The sequence below is a fragment of the Anthonomus grandis genome, chromosome 7 (assembly GCF_022605725.1).
Source record: "Anthonomus grandis grandis chromosome 7, icAntGran1.3, whole genome shotgun sequence".
In the NCBI taxonomy this organism is placed as follows: domain Eukaryota; kingdom Metazoa; phylum Arthropoda; class Insecta; order Coleoptera; family Curculionidae; genus Anthonomus; species Anthonomus grandis.
In genome coordinates this window covers 15,726,657-15,746,650 of record NC_065552.1, presented here as the reverse complement: position 1 = coordinate 15,746,650, position 19,994 = coordinate 15,726,657, and the positions used below count along the sequence as shown (strand labels likewise).

Genomic DNA, 19,994 nt, shown 5'->3' with positions numbered 1-19,994 from the left:
CATTTACCTATTCACATAGCCCAATTCTCTGCTCGCTACCACGAAGGATTACGTAATCCAAATATTACATCCCAAGCTACTAGCACTGCCTGGTCGGTACAATTAGAGCAGCTCTAGACCCGCAAGTAATGATAAGATGCTTTTCTCTATTCTAAAATGATGTACTATTAATATTTTTAGTTTGCTTGTTATTAAGGCTAACTACGCTTATCTTGGATGAAGACCGACATCTCAGGAGAAGTTTGTAAATGAGTTGATATGCTTTACAATTACAGTTTTTAATTTTTTCATACATTCAATAAAATTTCGTCTAATTTTAAAAAATCATAGGGATCCTTAATATAAGACTTTTTAAAATACCTAAATACTTATTTGTTTCATAATTTAAAATGTAAGACGCGTGTCTTGTACATTGGGTAGAGAAGACTGCATATCAACCTTCCATATTAATATAAAACAACTGCTGAGATATCGCTGTACCTCAGGGGGTTTTTTCGTGAATAACTTTTCAGCAGTGGATTAATTTTTTAAAAACTACATACTTTTTCCTATAAAAAAGGCACTTTTAAGGCACATCACCCAGAGCGATAGTTGCCGGAAAAATTGAAGGTAAAAAGTTTGCTCTAATGAGTTGCTAACTGGTTAATCAAGATAAAGTTATAAAATTTATGTCGTTTCAAAAGTAATCAAGCAGTTATCAAATAATTTTAAAAAAATTAAAATGTCATGATTTTTTTATTATTTTATAATTTTAAAAAACTAAATAGACCAAATATCAAAATTCTTTATTAAATGCATACCTATTTGATTCATTGAGGGTATGCGGTCTTATTACTATTATTTTGCATGTACGCAAAAAAATCTTTTGGTTCATAAGTACTTTCGTCAGTTTATTTTTGTTGAAGTATGCGTGAATGTAAAATTTGACAAATTATGGAATTCATTGTGCGTAAACTGGCAGATATGCATTTTATTTATGGAAAGCGATCGGAAAAGGTCTTTTGGCTAAATGCTTGTATGTTCAAAAATATCCAAATCGGAGAGGCTGGATCACCGGATATTTGTGAGAATTCATCAGCGCCTAAGAGACGCAGGTTCATTTAATCTGGGTTCAAGACCGTGGACGTAATTTCTATGTACGTAAACATGATTTTGAGATGCGCATTTTAGCATCTGTAGAGGAAGATCCGGGGATTAGGAAAATTGCAGCGCTGGAAAACGTGAGTCGCCATTCTGTGTGAATGACTCTTCATACTTAACTCCTGCATTCATATCACATCCAATTTGTCTACCCCTAAAGTTAATTTTAAACCTTTCGAAAATTCACTTATTTCTTATAATAATAAACATTTTAGGCTAAATGATGAAACTTACTTTATTTTTCTAATACATGATCTGACAGCACTTTTAAAGGATGTTTCTATAGTATAGAGGTAGATCATGTATTTTATGCATGATGGTGCACCAGCTTATTTTCCGCTAGCGGTGAGGAATCATTTAAACCAATTTTTTGAGAAACGTTAGATAGGACTTGATGGTCCACAAGCATGGCCAGCAAGATCATCAGATCTTAATTCATTAGGTTTCAGCTACTGGGTCCATCTGAAAACTTTCATTTACTCAAAGCCGATTATTACTGAAAAGCAGCTGCAGCAACGCATTATTGACTATTAATATTCCGAACTGCTTAAGCTCATTTTATTCCGAAATGATTCCAAAGGTGGTGGGTGTCGATAGCGGCAACATCTATTCTTGTAAGTGAACCTTTCGTAGAAATAGCAATCAATGGTTTTCTCCAGGGAAACCGACATAGCTAATAATTTTCCGAAACCTTATACGAAAAGCTTTAACTACTTCTCCAGACATTTATAAATTCTTAGATACACAATACGCCACAGCATACTAAGTTAAAGCAGCAAAAAGATTATGCTACACTTCACAGTTCACGCCATACCGACTATTTCAGCTGTTAGTATGATGAGCTATAAATTCATAGAATATCAAATCCGACTCTGACTGGGTTTGCCGCAGCTCAGCGTCTTTGTGGTTTCCGTAATAGGGAGCCAGTTAGTTCAATACTCGAGATTCTGCAAATAATATCGTTGACAAATTCCAGCACTTTCTATGGCCCATCCCACGATGTCTAAAGTGTAAGTGACAGAGCCTTCCGTCTCTTAATATCATAAAGCCAAACTAAGTCACCGTTGCTGTACCTTTGATTTTTAAAATTGATATCATATATGTCTTTTATTCGATCGCTAAAATTTCAAATATACATTTACACCTGATAAAGAATGACATTCATTCTTCTACCTAGCGCGCTGACGTGGTCCTCCCCGGCAACGTCGGTTCCTGGCGGGGAACGAAAGTTTAGATTGCATAGGAGAGCGAGCCGGTGACTTGCATGTGCTTTCATAAATGGTTGATTAATAAGCCAGCAGAAAAAGTGAGGAAACTCAATCCTAGTATCTTTGGCCAAATACGTTATTAATAATTACGGTTTAATAGTCCTAATCACTCGTTTTACCTAACCATTTGACTGGAAGTATAATGCAATCGTTCTCGTTCTCCTTTCTTTTGACTCTAAACATTTTCAGATATTCTAACAAGACTGAATAAGCTAAGTTCAAAATTTTGACCTTAGTCTGAATGTAGCTCTAAAGACACGCCTTAACCCATTTGCTGAAGTAGTCCATCACGATCACCATATATTTATTCCCTGACTCTTAACGGACCACAAGCATCAATAGAAATCCTTTCAAAGTTTCCAAGATTTTCCATATTGTACTGATTTTCCCTGCACGATGTTTAGGGTTAAAGTTCCTATAGCCTCTCTACCCATCTTGCCACTTAATCCTCCAGATTTCTAAACATGTGCAAACAAATGTGTTATTTTAAAGCTGCACGGTTAGTTCGCAGCAGCAACTTTCTCCCATAGACGTACTTGTGGACGTACTTGTGCTCTACAACACTAGCAAATCTCGGCGAGTAATGCAATAATTGCGATCTACCTTGGGCTGACTTTTTCTTCTTGACCATCTTGTATTTGAGATAACACAGCTCCTATGCTCACATTATTAGCGTCGGAATCCAGTATAAATTTTCGTTCAGGTAGGGGATAGCTCAGGATAGGTGCGCTTGTCAGAGTCTCTTTTGGGTCCATTGTAAATTTCGTATTTCTTGTCAGCCTAGTTAACGGCTTGGCAATGTTGCAAATCCTCCTACATAGCATCGGTAGTAAGTGCATAATCCCAAGAAGCTGAGTAGCTCAAGTTTGTCTTTAGGAACTAGCGAATCTTTGACAGTCTGGACCTTTGACTTATTAACCGCAACTTATTGACTCTTTATATTAACTCTTTTTAAAACATATGACATTTCTTTGGGCTCAACTTAAGTCCAGAATCTCCTAGCCTCATGAACACTTCTCATAGATTTTTCCTACCATAATATTGTCATTAAACTAAACCACGCAAGTCTCCAGGACAGTTCTCTTAAATTCGTTTTCATCAGCCGTTCAAAAGTGGCAGGAGCATTGTCCTAATAGCATCACGTTAAATTGCAATAATCTAGCGTCCACCGTCAAAGACGTCTTCTCCCACTTCAGGGGTCAATCAACTTACCAGTATCTACTTCTCAGGTCTTCCAAGGTGTCATCAATATAAGGAAAAAGATTGCTGTTTTTTTTAGTCACGTTATTAAGCTGCCGGTAATTTACACAGAATTTGGTCGAAGCCAGTCTCTGATCAACTTTTTCTCTTTTCACCAGAATTGTCGGATAGGTTTAGCATTTCCTGTATTCATTTTGTGCTGGACTATGTTAATCCTTCCTTTCTTCCCACTATTAAAAACGTAAGTTTGATTTTCACAGCGCAACTTGTCGAAGTATTGCTGAAACGTGCAATATTGGCTTTAAATTCTTCAAGTGTTTGTACACTTCCTGGTCATTCTGTGCAGGACGGCAGCAGTATCTTCTCTCAAGGCCAATGTAAGGGCAGTAGCCTTCCTGGATGGCTAATGGTTTGCTCTTGCATCCGCTTCAAACTGACGCTAAAGTCTACGAGGCAGCTCATCGATAATTTTGATGTCCAATATTCTAATTTTGTAGAACTTTCCAGCAATTATTTTTGTAATCCCTACAACATTTCACCGATATCATTTGCACTAGCAAAAATAAAGTTGTCCGGGACATCACCTTCTTTAAATATTGCGTTACAAAGCCGTTCCCGCAAGTCTCATCGTATAGCAGTGCCTTTTCTCCAGCTCCATTTTCAGCTTAGCAATTCTTAAATCCACTACCTTTGGCATTTTTGCACACCTTACTTCAGTTCACTACCACCGTTCATTTATTTTTCACTCACCAATATCCAGTTGACTAACGTACAATTCACACCCCATACCTGACAGCGTTTTATATATAGCGTTTTTTTTGTTCGTTAGCTGTCAATTTGCTAAACAATCAATGTAAGAAAATTACCAACTGATTTATTTTTATACTTACACATGACTACTTACGACTACTTAAAATATTTATTTTCATCATATTTATTTACTACAATTTATGTCCGATTTAAATATCTCGCCAATATTTTAAACTGCACTGCACTGAACGATTAACTGACTCCCAGCGGCGACGCCGCTTCTCATATACTCGGGTGATCATAATTCTGACAGATTCGGTGACCTTCCACGTGTTTCCAGAGAGGTCGTGCAGTGTGTCACTTGTGTAATTCCAGAATGTCGGAGAATCAGCTAATATTCTTCGCATTTCCAATATCGTTACATTATTATTCTATGATACAGTACTAAGACACTGTGGATTTTGCATTTTTGTTTATACTGCAATACTTGTGTGTGTCTTTTTGATAAATGGATAATTTTTTCGATAATAATAACATTATTATTATGACCCTAAAAAAATATTTTAAACGGGTAACAGATCGGCAAATAATTAAACTAATATAGCTATGCTAACCGAACTAGCTATCTTATATATGAACGTTTCAACTATGGTTCTTGAAATTAGACTTTAAGCCATTAGGGAAACAAAATATATCGAAAGTGTATATTTTTTTAATTTTTGAAGAATCTTTTAAATCTCGTCTAATTAATTCTAATAATTAAAGCAATTTTAATAATTTAAACTAAATGGAATTCTAAGAAGTTAAAGTACAGACAATGCAATATAATATAGAATGAATTTATAAAAAATCTTGATATTGGACGAAAATCTTTAGGAATATTTTTAGATATACGAAAAGCGGTTGACACGCTGAATCACAAAAGGCTTTTAACAGTTCTTGACTTCTATGGAGTGAAAGTTACAGTACCAAATATTTTTACTAAGTACCTTACTAATCGTGAGCAAATCATTATAATAATATATTGCATAAGTGAAAGCATTTCAATTAAAGTTGGTGTCCCACAATGTGCAGTTTTAGGTCTCATTTTATTTATTTTATACACTAATTCATTACTTTCTTTGAACACAAGCGGTTAAATTATATCTCACGCAGACAAGACTATCATATTGTTCAGAGGTGATACATGGTACCCTATAGAAACTATTGTTAAACGAGGTATGTCCACGGTTAAGAAATGGTTAGGCAAATATCAATTATATTTAAATACTTCCAATATCAAATATGTTATCAAAAACTTATATAAATCGACTAGTCTTTAAATAGTAATAATAAACGTCTTTTATTAATCTTTTAAGTATAACAGAAATTGGTAATTATATATCTTGTAACTATCTGGAATTAATAAAAAAATGTTCAAACAATAAAGATATCAATCTACGCATGAACAAAAAATTTAAAAATTATTATTCGTGCCTTCTAAGAACTCATTACACATTGTTAAGACATATCCTTGATATTTAGTATTGCCAAACTGTGGTCTATGTATGAGTTATTCAAGTGTATTATATTATTCATAAAAATGGCGGTCACAACTTAAACGAGGCGAGCTTCACCTCCTGGTCTGGCAGAGATCATCACACTATTTTTTACGCTTTTGTAGTCTATTAGTAATTATCGTATTTTAAATTTAAATTTAATATTGCATTTGCGCCTGTTGTCTTTTGTATTTATCACTAAGAGTTTAACCACGTCAATCTAGATATACAGGAGAACGCTTATTTTATGTTTGACAAAATTCTGTTAATCACCTCCTCAACTCTAGCTAACCTCACTTCCATACATCAAATGGTGAACCTCCATCGTGTGAAACATCATTGTATACAGCGTTTAAATGTCTTTAGAACAGTGCCAAAAAAAATAAATCGGTTGGCGTACCAGCGAAAAGTGACTAAAAATGTCTGGAAATAATGCAAGATACAAGAATAATATTGCAGTAACTAGCATATTTAATACGTTCAAAAACCAGTTGATTATTATTGTTCAATATTATTGACATCCAAGCAAGAACGTAAGCCATAAATATGTACTAGAATTGGTAAAAAAGTTTGAGGAAATGGGATTTGTTTACAATAAAAATTGTACTGGAAAAAGGGTTGTTAATGAAGCATGCAAATTGCGGTACTGGGACAATTCGTAATGGATCCAATATTATCTATTCTTAAAGTCACAGAGTTAACTAATATTTCAACAGGTTCCGTATACAAAATTTTGAAAAAAAAGTTCTTTCCCTACAAAATTCAAATCTCTCAACAACTAGAAGACGATTTCGATAGGATAATTGAATTTTGCGAATTGATGTGTCAGTGAATTGATGAGGACCCCCGTTAAGTAAAAAACATCTGCTTCTGTGGTTGAAAATGGTGTTGGGATACTAAATGAATTTGTATTTTCAACTAGATGAAGCTCAACAAGCTGAAGCTCCGCACTAGGCTTTAACAGTTCGAGAGTGGCTTAATGAACAGTTTCCAGTTTCCATTGGCAGGCGTGGTACATTTAAATAGCCCGCACGGTCGCCAGACTTAAGACCCCACTAGATTTTTTATCTTTAGGGGTATTTAAAAAACAAAGTTTTTAAAACTCTACCTGGAAATAATAATGATTTAAAGGATCGAATTATTTGCAAATGTAGAGATATTAGCGGACAAATACTTTCCAATGTTCGTGAATAATTTTAAAACGGACTTTAATATTGTCTCGCGAGTAACGAAGCCCATCATGCTCACTTAATAAAATATATCCTGAACTAATTAAATTGTCCGATAATTTAATTGTCTATCTTTTTATAACCTTACTGTTTATAAGTTTATAAGCTTATATTTTTATACACCGTTGGGTGGTAAATTGTATGCCCTTTAAAATGATGTATGATACTATAGGATAGCCATTTGACATACCAAAGTATGACGTCGATAAAATATTTACTATTACCAGACATTTTAGCTCACTATTCGGTGGTATGTCAACTGAGTTAGTTTTTTTTGACACTATTGAGTAAACACTTTAATGGTTCTTGCAAGGCTGTGTTACACAATGAGAGTTTCTATTTGACATATCAAAGTGCGGTTAGCTGTAGGTTAGGAGGTGAATGACAGAACTTTATCAAATATAAAATTAAGCGTCCCCCTTAATATCCCGTATATCTAGATTGGCGTGTTTTTTTTTTTTTAATTTTAAGAAGTTATTAAGGGTGGTTCGTTTTGAAATTAAAGCATTTAATTTCAAAACGAACTTACTTTCCTTACTTACTAAAATCAATAAACTTTCTAAACGAAAGTTTATTAATTTTAGAGAATAAAATCCCTTACCTTCTCCAAAAATATACCTAGATTTTTTGCGTCTATGAGGATATACGCGAGCCGTCGATATTTAATTTAAGGAGACTTTGACTATATCTATTTTAGCTTTACTGCCAAAACTATAATTATTGTTAAAATAATAATTTGGTTTTTACAGAAGTTAAGTTGAGGCTATGATTGAGGTTATAATAAGATGCTAATTGTATTTAGGTCTAAATTCAATTAATATGCTGGTGTAAACCAGGTATAATCTTAGAATATTGAAAGACTAGAATTAGTAAACAACAACTTTGCTTGAGCTCAACATATGCACAGGATTAAGGAGGGTGTTTTGTTTATAAACACATTCATCGATTCTCTGTTGTCAAGTTTACACATATTTTCAAAAGAGGAAATTTTCAGCTATATATCAACGCATATAATAATGTTAATTTAACTTATTGGTGTTAGATTTTGGATTAAAAATAAAAAGGAGAAATAGATATATCTTATTCGCACAAAAATAACATCTTTAAAGCAAAACTATTACATTTTTATTTAAAAATTGAATTTACGGTGTGCAAGCAGAAACTGATGGCATCTTGCAAAATGTTAACTTGTCAAACGGCTTTATTTTTAAATTCGGCATTTGTAAAGTTCTGTGTTTTTTCTTTGGTTTTTGGTTGAAAATCATGTAAATATTTTTTGACGACGTCACTGGTAACGATTCCTTGTGTCGGTGGAATCAACAATGCGATCAAGTGGCGTTGCGATGTTGTTCCCCTTTTCTCTAATATAGGGACGTTACCTGCATTTATTAAATATTGACTTCTTTATAGAGTATCTTATGATATTTTATTAAGAAAATGCTTCATATTTTATTAACGAGAAACAGTAGTCTGGTTTTGTGCGTGTCAAAATAAGTGACCAATTTTTATGATAATATGAAATATTTTTCTGGTATTTCTGCATAAGCATTTGGCATCATCGCATCAGAGATGTTGCAAGCAAACAAACTGCCGATAGTTCCACGGCAATACTAATTCTAGCCTCTCAATGATCTAAGGGTATAATGATTTAAATGAAAAGAGCACTACTTTGTTTACTACTTATTAAAAATGTAGGAATCTGATATATACGTTCTCAAATTCATGCTATTTTAGTTAGAAATTTTTTAGTTTTGATATACAAATAACAAATTGAGTCTGGATTAAGGTAGGGACTTTTAGTTGGCGGGTGTCTGCATTGAAATAACTTATATTAATTAGATTTTATACAAAATTGTGTATTTAAAGTGAAAATATGAAAAAAAGACAAAACATACTAAACTCAATGTCTTTACTACTCTGAAATGTTTAATGTCGGTTTCTATATTATTAGTCTGTATGCCTATTTACCTGAAAAAAAAACGACAGAGTAAAATATATTGTGCATGAAATTATATACAACTAAAAGTGCTCCAAAATTGTTTATATATTAACCTCAATTGCATTAAATGATTTGCTACGTTTTTAGAATCCAAATTTATCAATGCGCTAAGTAGCTATAAAAAATGTATCAAGAATTATAAAACTTTATCAAAATTAATTAAAAACTATGCTTTAATATTTCATGGCCCTACTCATAAATGTGTCTTATAATGTGCAAAGCATGTCTTCACTGAAACTTTATGTGCATTTCTTTTAATTTACCGAAATGTTTATAAATCTATATAAAATGTGTTTACCAAAATACAATTTACATTAGGAATATGTGTGGAAATTCTAATTATGTAATAATTTTGTTAAAATATATTTATATATTATTATACTGCTACATACAATTGATAGTCTAAAAAAGATTCTAGTCAATACAAATACCCGGATTTATCTGGGATCGCTAGGAATGCTATAAATTTTAAATAATTTAAAGGTCCATGCTTTATTACGTCCTATTTTTATTTCTTCCAGGTTGACCTAGATCTAATTAAAAAAACCGACTACGTGCCGTCTGCATATGAACGTAACATGAATGGCCAACCTCATCAACAAATTAACAATCCTCACCACCTGACGACCACGGCGACAACGAAGACTTCTTCTTGCGGAAGAGTACACGACCGAGAGTGGGAGCATCAGACCTCTTCGGCGGCCCTGAATGGACGCTCGAAACACGGAACTCTATCAGTGCCTACCGCAACGTTAACCGGAGCAAACCCGGAGAATCCCGGAGCCGTTTCGCGACGTATCACGCGCCCAAAGATTGCTCTTAATTCGCGCGCCAAAAATATGCCTCTTGAAACTTCGTCAAAGGCGCTTCCTAGTACAAGAAGCGCCAGTAAAAGTAAATTGCCGCAAAGCGCTTCTAGAAATGTTAAACAAAAGAATATTCAGCCAGTCGTGGCTAAGAATCCGATAACTTTAAGTCCTCAAGCTCTTAATACTAGCCCATTTATGGTAAACGGTCCACATGCCATTCCACAGCTTAGAGGAATGGCCTATCATCAGCAAAACTTAGTGTGTGACAGTGCTGGTTTATTCGGAGTATACGCGGAAACTAAATATGTTTACGCTGTAAATACTGTTGGTAATAATTTAGCTCAAGCTAGTGCTGCCGCTGCTTTTTTTGCAAGGTAAGTAAATGTACTTGATGCTCTCAATAAGAAATATTTCTAATCGAAACATAATGCAAAGTGTTTAAAATAAATAGATACAAAAAACATTATATCTAATGTTTTTAAAACTAAAAAAAAACCGTTAATAAATTATTTACTAGTTGAAAAAATAAACAAAATTAAATAATACTAATGTTTTCAAATAATTAAAACAAAATCAATATTGACATATACAAATGTTTATTAACTTTACTAAAAATTATATACCCATATAATGTGACTATCAATTAAAAAATAAGCTTGTGGTAAAGGATTAAATTATTAAATTCTAAATAAAAAACCTAACAAGAATATATAATAAGTAGAAAAAAAAATTAATGAAAATTGATAGAAGTTAATAAGGTGAAATGAATATATTTCTATAATTAAATATTATTGAAAAAAAAGGAAAGAAAGTGTCACAAGTTTAGGACTTCAAATAAAACTGATTTTATTTCAGAAGAAATGACGACATTTTGACCTTTATTTCCGCCATCTTTAGGTCTGTTAATGACATGTTATAGTTAAATAAATAAATAAATTAATTAAAACATTAAATAAAAAACAGTAATATTTTTTATGTCTACATCATATTTATATAGATTGTAATTTACAAACAAAATAAAAAAGAAGAGGAGAAGGCAAGTTTTTTAATTGTGAATATGTACAGCAAAAAATAGTATTAAGTATACTTATAAAATAAGAAAATATTATGAAGTGTTGGTCTTTACATCAACATTCGTTAAAAAAAATAAAAAAACACCACAATTTAAAGGACAAAACAAAACAGCTCGCAAATACACTCAAAAGCTTTTGACTGCATTTGAAATCCATCGAGCTATGCACCAGTGATACCATATCTCTGAATGTTTTTAGCGAGAATCTTATAAGCGAAATTTTGAGAAGATAGGAAATTTTGTTTTATTGTGTAATAAGAATTACGACCCTGCATTTTATAGATGCACATCAACTGATATTAGGTACTAAAGTTTTGGGTGTCTGTTCTACACTTTACTATGTTGTTTGTATAAATGAATCAAATTTTAAAGAATAACAATTCGCTTGAAAAAAATTACTTCCCTATACAAGATCTTAACTTAAAAAAAAATCAAAATTATGACGTAATGAAAAATTATGTTGTATCAAAGCCATATTTTCCTTTTTATCTTTGTGGATTATATTGCAATCGTACTTGTGCTCACTCATTTGTAATGATGCTTTTGATGGATTGTCTAATTTATCCATTATAAATCTTACTACAGTTACAACAGTCAACCTTGTAAATTAACTTAGAAGATAGTTGTTTAGGGATAGGGTCTTTTGATTTAGTAAAAATAGAGCCTATTAATTTTGTATTATAAAATACAAGTTTAACATTGGGTGCTTTTTTCATGATAGTATTTCTCCATCTATTAAAAAGTCCTTTGATGAACAGAAACTAAAAATATTTTACTTGTTCACATTCTGTGAAGCAAGAAACTTGCTTATTTATATGAAAATTGGTAAAAATTATATTCACAAAGGAAGTAGGATAATTGTTTTGTTTGGGTAAATTCTTAATTATTATTGTATTCTTTTCGTGAAATTCTGAATTACTAATGGGACATGGTATGCAATGTAAACCCTTGACTATTGCAGAATTGTAGACTGTGGCATAAGAAGGCAGATAGTTAGTTATTCATTCTCCCAAAAGCTGTCGGTTTATTACACCACGCCATAGTGATTTGAAGATGTAATTAGTATTTATTAAAGAAAGTTAAAAGGTGGGAATATTTTCATGAGGATAGGCTAAAATGGTATCATCTACCTGTAACTTTATACATTATTATAGTTTTTTTTATTTATTGTTTTAATTTATTTATTTATTCATTTATTGGTTTATTTAACTATTGAAAACTGTAGCGTGTTAGAAGATGGCTTAACTAAAGGCCAAAACGTCGGCACTTCTGAAATAAAATTAGTTTTGTTTGGAATCTTAACCCTGAGACACATTTTTTTCATTTCACTTTAGGGACATTAAACTTCATTAATTAATGAAAAAAACAAAAAAGTTAGGTGAAAAGGCAAACTAATATTAAATACTTTATTTTAAGTATGCAACCAATTTTTAATAAAGGTTTCCTTTTAGAAAAAAAAAATAAAAATGCGATATAATTCAAAAATTATCTGGAACTGAAAAAACGTTGTCCGTAATTTGTCAAATTTAAACAATACTAATATAAAAATTAACTAATCAGTGAAATTGAGTTAAAGAGATTGGTAAACCTAAAGTGATATAACCTTATATTGATATTATGACCTAAATTGATTAGCATTAAATTGATGAACAGCTGCTAAGGCATTTTTAAAAGCTTGAAAGTTATGCCACAAATGTTGTCTGATAATTTTCTATTACTGTTAAGCATATTTTATCTGTAACGGCAAAAGTCTTACATCTCCTATTTATTTTTTATTGTGACATACGCATTAAGTTAAATACTTTTGCAAAAAGAATCTGGAAGGATGATTGGACAAATGTACATGAAAAAAGGCACAGCAAAATGTTTTTGGATAAAGATATTTTTTTTTAAAGTAATAACAATTACATTAATAAATTAATGTTTAAGGAAAACAGAAAAGTAATAAATCTTCAAAAACTTAATGTAAACATTGTCCAATTAACAGCTAGTATTGTTTCTTCGACTACTAATTAAGGTCCCAACTCTACGCTGCCTGCCAATTATAATATTATTAATAGTGTCCTGTGGAAAATTAACCCATTCTTCTTGAGCTGCTAAAATAAGCTCTTGGCGGCTTCTTCGTGGATTATTTCTACGGTTAATGGCTCTAGAGAGGTAGTCCCAAATATGTTCAATGGGAATACACATCCGACGACAGTGGCGGCCAATCTAATCTGGTATTTCAGCTTCATTTAATGCCATTTGAACTATCGTAGCTCTATGCGAATGGGTGTTATCGTTCATCAAGACAAAATTGTTGCCGATCTCTTGCCTTAATGGATAAATAACAGGCTTTATGACATTTTCCAAGTAAAAATGCACTTTCATTATTTGTGGAATGTGAATGATTTCTGTGCCTAGATTGTAAAAAATTCCTCCATCCCAAAATATTTCACTAAGACCTTGATATGGAGCAACTTCAAGAGCAGTATTAAGACGATGTTGTCTCCCTACCTAGCCCATATGAAGATACTTGTCTTTGTTGGTGATTTAATTGTGGTACTATCAATGGCCGCCTGAGATAATGTCCAATATTAATAAGTCTTCTGAAACCGTACGACTTGATATAACACGATTGTTCATGCGTTGAAACTGAAATTTTACCACTCTAATAGGAGATGAGCAGTTTCTATGTGCATATTGAGCAAGATAACGATCTTTTTGCTCACTGAAGCACTTCTAGCTCGCGAAGCAACATCGCCCGTTTCTTTAAATCTTTGAATAACAATATTTAATAATACTAATATAATATCTAATAATACTATCAATATTTCAACGAGCAGCAATTTGATGCCGCGATAAACCTTTTTGGTGTAAAGTAATCATTTTTGCCCTTGTAAACGCCGAAATTTCAGCTCCAGTAAATTTTTTCACTATTCCCTACTTTTAACATAGATTAACTCATACAGATATGATCATTCTAACTTCGCCTATAGGAATTATATATCGCGGTAGGTCTGGCAACGTTGTGACAACATACTCCAAGCAGCGGACACCGCCGAAGCCCGAAACCCTTTCAGTATTCTTAAGACGTTCAAGTGGGAATGTACTGCTCTGTGCCAAATTAAAAAAAAAAAAATATTTCGTTTGAGTCTTTGCTGCTGGCTGTCCTAACAGCAAAAAATAAACTAAAAACCGACTGCAATAATGTTGTAAACATAAACTAACTAAATATTGGACAGGAAATAAAAAAATAATTCAAAATAAAGCAAAAAATTAAGTAAATTTGATAATATTAAATTAAAATTATCATATGTCAGGTTCAAAAAGGCCACCCTGTTTAGCAGTGCAGTACGTCAATCGATCATAAAACGACCTTCTCGTGTTCGACAACATTTCAATAGAGATACTATTAAATGCTTGCCTAATTTTAACACAAAGCTCTTCTAAATTAGTAGCCCGTTCATTTTCGTGTCTATAAATTTGTTCTTTTAGGTATTCCCAAAGAAAAAAATCATTGAGGGCTAAATCGGGGTTTCTGGCGGGCCATTTAGTAGTACCGTTTCCACTGACTGTTTGATTAGGGAAAGACGTTTCGAGAAATTGACGTACCACTAATGTGTTATTAGCGGGACAACCATCCTGTTGAAACCAAACTTGTTCTAAATTGATATTGAGCCCTCAAAAGACTAGGGTATTTGTTGGCATTAAGGTTTCCATCGATAAAAAAGGGCCTATAATTGAATTATCTAAAATGCCAGCCCATACATTAAAGAACTTTTGAGTGTATTGTGTACGTGTTGGTATGCTTATGTGCTTATTTTCCCTCGAATAACCCACTGTAATGGACGCATTATGTTTACCACAAATAGAGAAAGAGGACTCATCTGAAAACAAAATGTTACTAATAAACATTTCGTCCCGATTTGCCCTTTTTAATACTTCATGGCAAAATTCTATCCGTCTCTCATGGTCCTGTGGGAGAAATTTTTTTGGGTTTTTTGCAACTTATAGCACTTGTACTTATTTCTTTTTAAAATTCTTCTAACCCTTAAACGCTCAATACCCGTTTCTTTGGCAGTGGTTGTACTATTGCAAGGAAAGTTGATTTCAGCAACAGCACAAACATTAACCTCTCGAAGCTCCCTTTTTTTGCCTAGTAGTCTAACAACAGGTTGCATTTGCGTAGCATTTCCTGCAATTTTGCAAGCACCCAAAGGTTTCAAACCTATGGATAATTGCAAAAATTGTGCTGCGTATGGAAATGGGCCGATTTTCGAACGTGAATCCAATTCTGCCTGATATTTCATCGACAGAACTGCCGGCCTAATACCACTTAATAATTTACTTTTTTTCCTCAAGAGAACACATTTTACAAGAAAATAGCGAGCGATTTTAAATTTAATCTTTGCTGATTAAGCAGGAAGCTAGGAATAAAAATAACGTTAAACGTTTAAAATGCAATCTCATATCGGCGGTGCAGTGTGGTGGGGATAAGAATAGTCTCGTTTTTCGATGAGCAGCGGAGAGCCGTGCGGCAGAAATATCAATGTTGCCAAAAGTATTAATTTGGAAACGGCATGTATTGTTCCCTCTGTCTGTCTCATGCGTACTCCATATGTCCCCTCTCGCTTCAGCTCATAGACTATTTTCTATAGGCGAGGTTTGAATGATTATATCTGTATACTGTAATACAGAAAAAAAAGCCTTGCTAACAAGAGTTTGCAAATAGTCCAAAAATATTTATTGAATGTTTATGTTGACTGATTTTGATTTGTAGAAATTTCTTAATGCTTCCAAATGCCTAGTTGCAATATTGCTATTAAATTTCAAATTTATAAAATAGTAGCGGTGCCATACTTTTGCCGATGAGTGTATTAAAAGAAATTTTTTGCATTTTAAAATAAACCTTTTATAAAAGTTTCGGTATCTTGACCTTAATTTTCAGTTTTTATCTTGTATTTATTAGTTGTCCGATAATATTATCATCAATAATAATTTAATTATAATTAAATAATAAGATTTTAAGATTAACGTAAGAGTGCGATATTGAATTAAATTGCGATAGTACTAAACTAGTACATAGCGCTTTCTAAATTAATTAAGTATTTTGTAATAGCCTAAAAATAGAATATTACTTCAGATGACTTGGAAATGTCAAATCTACATCTTAATCCACACTGCTTGAGACTGTATAAGTGTTTGTATTTAGTATTTAACAAAGTTCCGTCATTCACCTCCTTATCTCCAGCTAACCTCACTTTGATATGTCAAATAGGAACCCCCATCATGTAACACATCATTGTAAGCAGCATTAAAATATCTATTCAACAGTGTCAACAAATTAACTCGGTTGACGTACCAGCGAATAGTAACCAAAAATCTTTGGTAATTTATTATTATATTAGGAATATTTTTATCAACGTCATTCTTTAGCATGTCAAACGGTTATCCTATATATATAGACTAACAAACAGTAAGGGTGTAAAAAGTTGTTTAAAATAAACAATTTGATCAGTTCACTGAATTTATTTTATTAAATGCTTAAAATGTGCTCCGTTATTCACCAGACAAAAATAAAGTCTATTTTGAAATTCCTTACAAACATTGGCAAGTGTTTGTTCACTAATATTGCTACATTTGCGAGCATCGATATTATTGACTGCAAGGATCGAATTGATCCTTTCAATCAATAATTTTTTCAGGTGTGGTTTTATAAACTTTGCTTTTTAAATACCGTCAAAGGAAAAAATCTAGTGATGTTAAGTCTGGCGAACATGCAAGCTATTGAATTGCACCACGCCTGCTAGTATCTTTGGAAACCGTTTATTAAGCCACTCTCAAACTCTCAAATCGTAGTGCCAGGAAGCTTGACTTATTGGAAATACAAATTATTTTCATCTTGTATCCTAACACCATTTTCATCCACTTGGTTTTCTAAAGATTGGACAATTAAAGGATATATTGTATTTTTAAGGAGTGTGATTTCGTTACCATAAGTAAGGTGGAAAATTGTTTGCCATTTAAAATAATGTGTGACACTAGCGGCAACCATTTGACCTACCAAAGTTTAAGTTGATATTTTTTTTTATTACCTTACATTTTTGCTCACTATTCACTTATACGTCAACCGATTTTATTTTTTCGGTTTGGTTAAATAGAAAATTGTATGCTCGTTAAGATGATGCATCACACTTAGGGTAGCCACTTCAGATAAAAAAGTTTGAGGTCGATAAAATATTCATTATTGACCGACATTTTTATTCACTATCCGCTGGTTTCTTTCATTTTCTAGATAGGGTTAAAGCAAATTTAATGAAACATTCCTAAGAATATTAAGATTATGTGTTAGTTTGCCTTTTAAATAACTAGACGAAAAAATATATAGAACCGAGTGAGGTCAGCGTAATAGTGAACAGAAACTTGCTTGATTTTAGTATCTATTTATGAAGTAGTGGCCTTAAAATTGATCCCTGAGGGACACCTATCAAAAAGGCTCAAAATTTTGGAAAGTATGCCATGTATCGATAGCGATCTACCTGATATGTGCTTTTTTTTTTGATAATTCGAGGTTCTTACCGGTGTGTGAAAGTCATAAAGATTTATAATATGTATTGTCTTTATTAAACATTGCAAGCCTTTATTAATACGGTTAATGTACTCAATGCGTTCAAGAGGTGTATCAACTATAAAATAATTTTCTATCAAAAAACTGTCAAAAAAAGTCCCCATTAACTTTTCATTTAACTATTAAATAGTCAGGTATCTAAAAAAAAAAAACCAATTAAGACAAAATTAGTATAACAACATAAAATGGGATACAAAAGGATTGTACTAGTGAGTCCACTCTAAATCGGCCCAATAATTATTTGATTTAAGTCATACGTATGCAACAATGATTATAAATATAACGTGTAAAATATTTTTTCTACTACCGTGCGTAGTAAAAGTACTTACTTAATACACTTCCCAGAGTTTATAAGGTTTTACTTTTTACGCACTAGTGTCTAAAAAAGTCTTTTAGAAAGTGCGTAGTAGACTTTTTTAGGTACTAGTGCGTACAAAGTAATTTGACTTAAACATTTTGTGGACGGTTTTTTACGCACTAATGTGTAAATTAATTTGGTATTTTTTAATTTTTCTTAGTGTTTTCTTTGGTAGTTAAAAAAATTATATGTGTGTAAAATCCGCTTTTTTTTATTCATGGGACTTTCATGACAAATTTCCCATTCGTAAAAAAAAGGATCATTTTGCACACCTGTTATATAAATAACTATTTTATTCTATTTTCTTTGAAGAGGATTCATAAAATTTCTGAGCGATTATTTTTTATAACATCTTGAGACCAAAAATTCAGTGAAATCTCTTATATATACCAAAACTGTACCTGCTCTACCATATTCATGTTCCCAATCAATACCAACTATAGATAGTAATGTGGCCAGCGAGAATTTTTATGAAAACAAACAAAAGTAATGAAAAAAAAAACATAGCCACTCCACTTCGAGAATTGATTTCTACTTACAAATACACTGATACCGTTGACTTTCAGTACCCTTACCGTCCGAACTAGGACGTCTACTAAAAGGTCTCAAAGAAAAATGGACTACTTTTTTGAATGTAGGAATTTATTAAATTTCAATCTTTAAGCCGTCTGTCTACCGACCTTGCCGACATTATAGTTTTGATTACGGATAAGATAGTCAACTTATTCTTTCTTACTGAAATATTATTACCTATGCACTTGAATCAATGTGACGTAAATTTGTTTGCTTTAAAAACAGATTGCAATAATGTCTTGATAGGTCCAGATGACCATAGGCTTTCGTCTTGGAGTGGGCGACTATTTTGCAAATGTCAATATTAGGCTTAATAGATCTTCAATGTTTAAGGTCATTGTACACAATTCACGCAAACAGTAGCAAATGAGTAATAAAACTAATTTTTTACAGTCTACTCATAATTGAAAACTTATCAAACATTTATAACTAGCGAGAAAAGCAATTTACAACCAGTTTTATTAGCTCTGTTTAGAGCGGATGAGTATAAGTTGTCATCGTGAGACATAAAAAGTGACGCGTAGTTATGTGCTAATGGGAACGGGCGTTGGAACATAAAAAAGTTTTATTATAACTTATAAGATTTTATAGGTTTCGATTTTCGAGCATTTTTTATGGTGCTATCAACGCTGGCTAAAATGTTGTAAAAATGCCGTGTCTTGTTATTGAGGATTGATGGGCAAAAGATTACGCCATATCGTCGAATATACGGGTTCGACTTCTTTAATTGAAACATAACGCCTAACTAATTCTTTTTCATATTTAGGAATATTGTGATATTTTTTTTGTAGAGGAAATTTATTCATTTTCATTCTACGTCCTTCGTCTTATTACATTGATTGAGATGGTGTCCAATGAATAGATGTCAAACTCTTAGATGCCAAACTCTTAGCAGATAGAGCACGTCAAAATATCGATGTTGTTTAAAAATGGAATGGATTTTTTTTCGTTCATAACAAATGCTATGAGGTATTTAGTTGGACAAATATAAATTAGCAAAAATTTTCAAAAATAGTTTTATTTACTAAGTGCATTTTATGCACATATATTCTTGTAACATTCAGCAAAAACAAATTGCAGACCCAAAATACAATATTACCAAAAGGACAGCTGATATATGCTTATGTTTCTTAGACTAATTCATATTTTAATATGTATTACACATCAATAAATTTAAAAAGTATATAGTTAATAAATAATGCCGGAAGAAATATCACATATGCATAATTACTAAACAGAAAAAAAAAATTGTTTACGTACTTATTTAAGGTAAAATAGATTTATTAGATTTGATAATGAAATTTCCTTTATTAAACATTTTACACTAAAGGCCGGTTTTGTTAACTTTGCAAAATAAGAACAGCAAATTAAAATTAAATGAAAACGGTTTATGCAACCTACAGACAACACCACTAAATACGATGATACTAACTAAGAAAAATATATTA

The 19,994-nt window shown here is 32.2% G+C and overlaps 1 protein-coding gene across 3 annotated transcripts in view; it reads left to right on the top strand.

Annotated features, from left to right (window-relative positions):
- LOC126738159 (kinesin-like protein CG14535) overlaps positions 1-19,994 on the top strand; it is an 871,125-nt gene that overhangs the window by 301,377 nt on the left and 549,754 nt on the right. For all 3 annotated transcript variants that reach the window (XM_050443347.1, XM_050443348.1, XM_050443349.1), the window contains one exon: positions 9,646-10,307. In XM_050443347.1, coding sequence (XP_050299304.1) covers positions 9,646-10,307 — 662 coding nt within the window. The remainder of the gene's footprint in view (positions 1-9,645; positions 10,308-19,994) is intronic.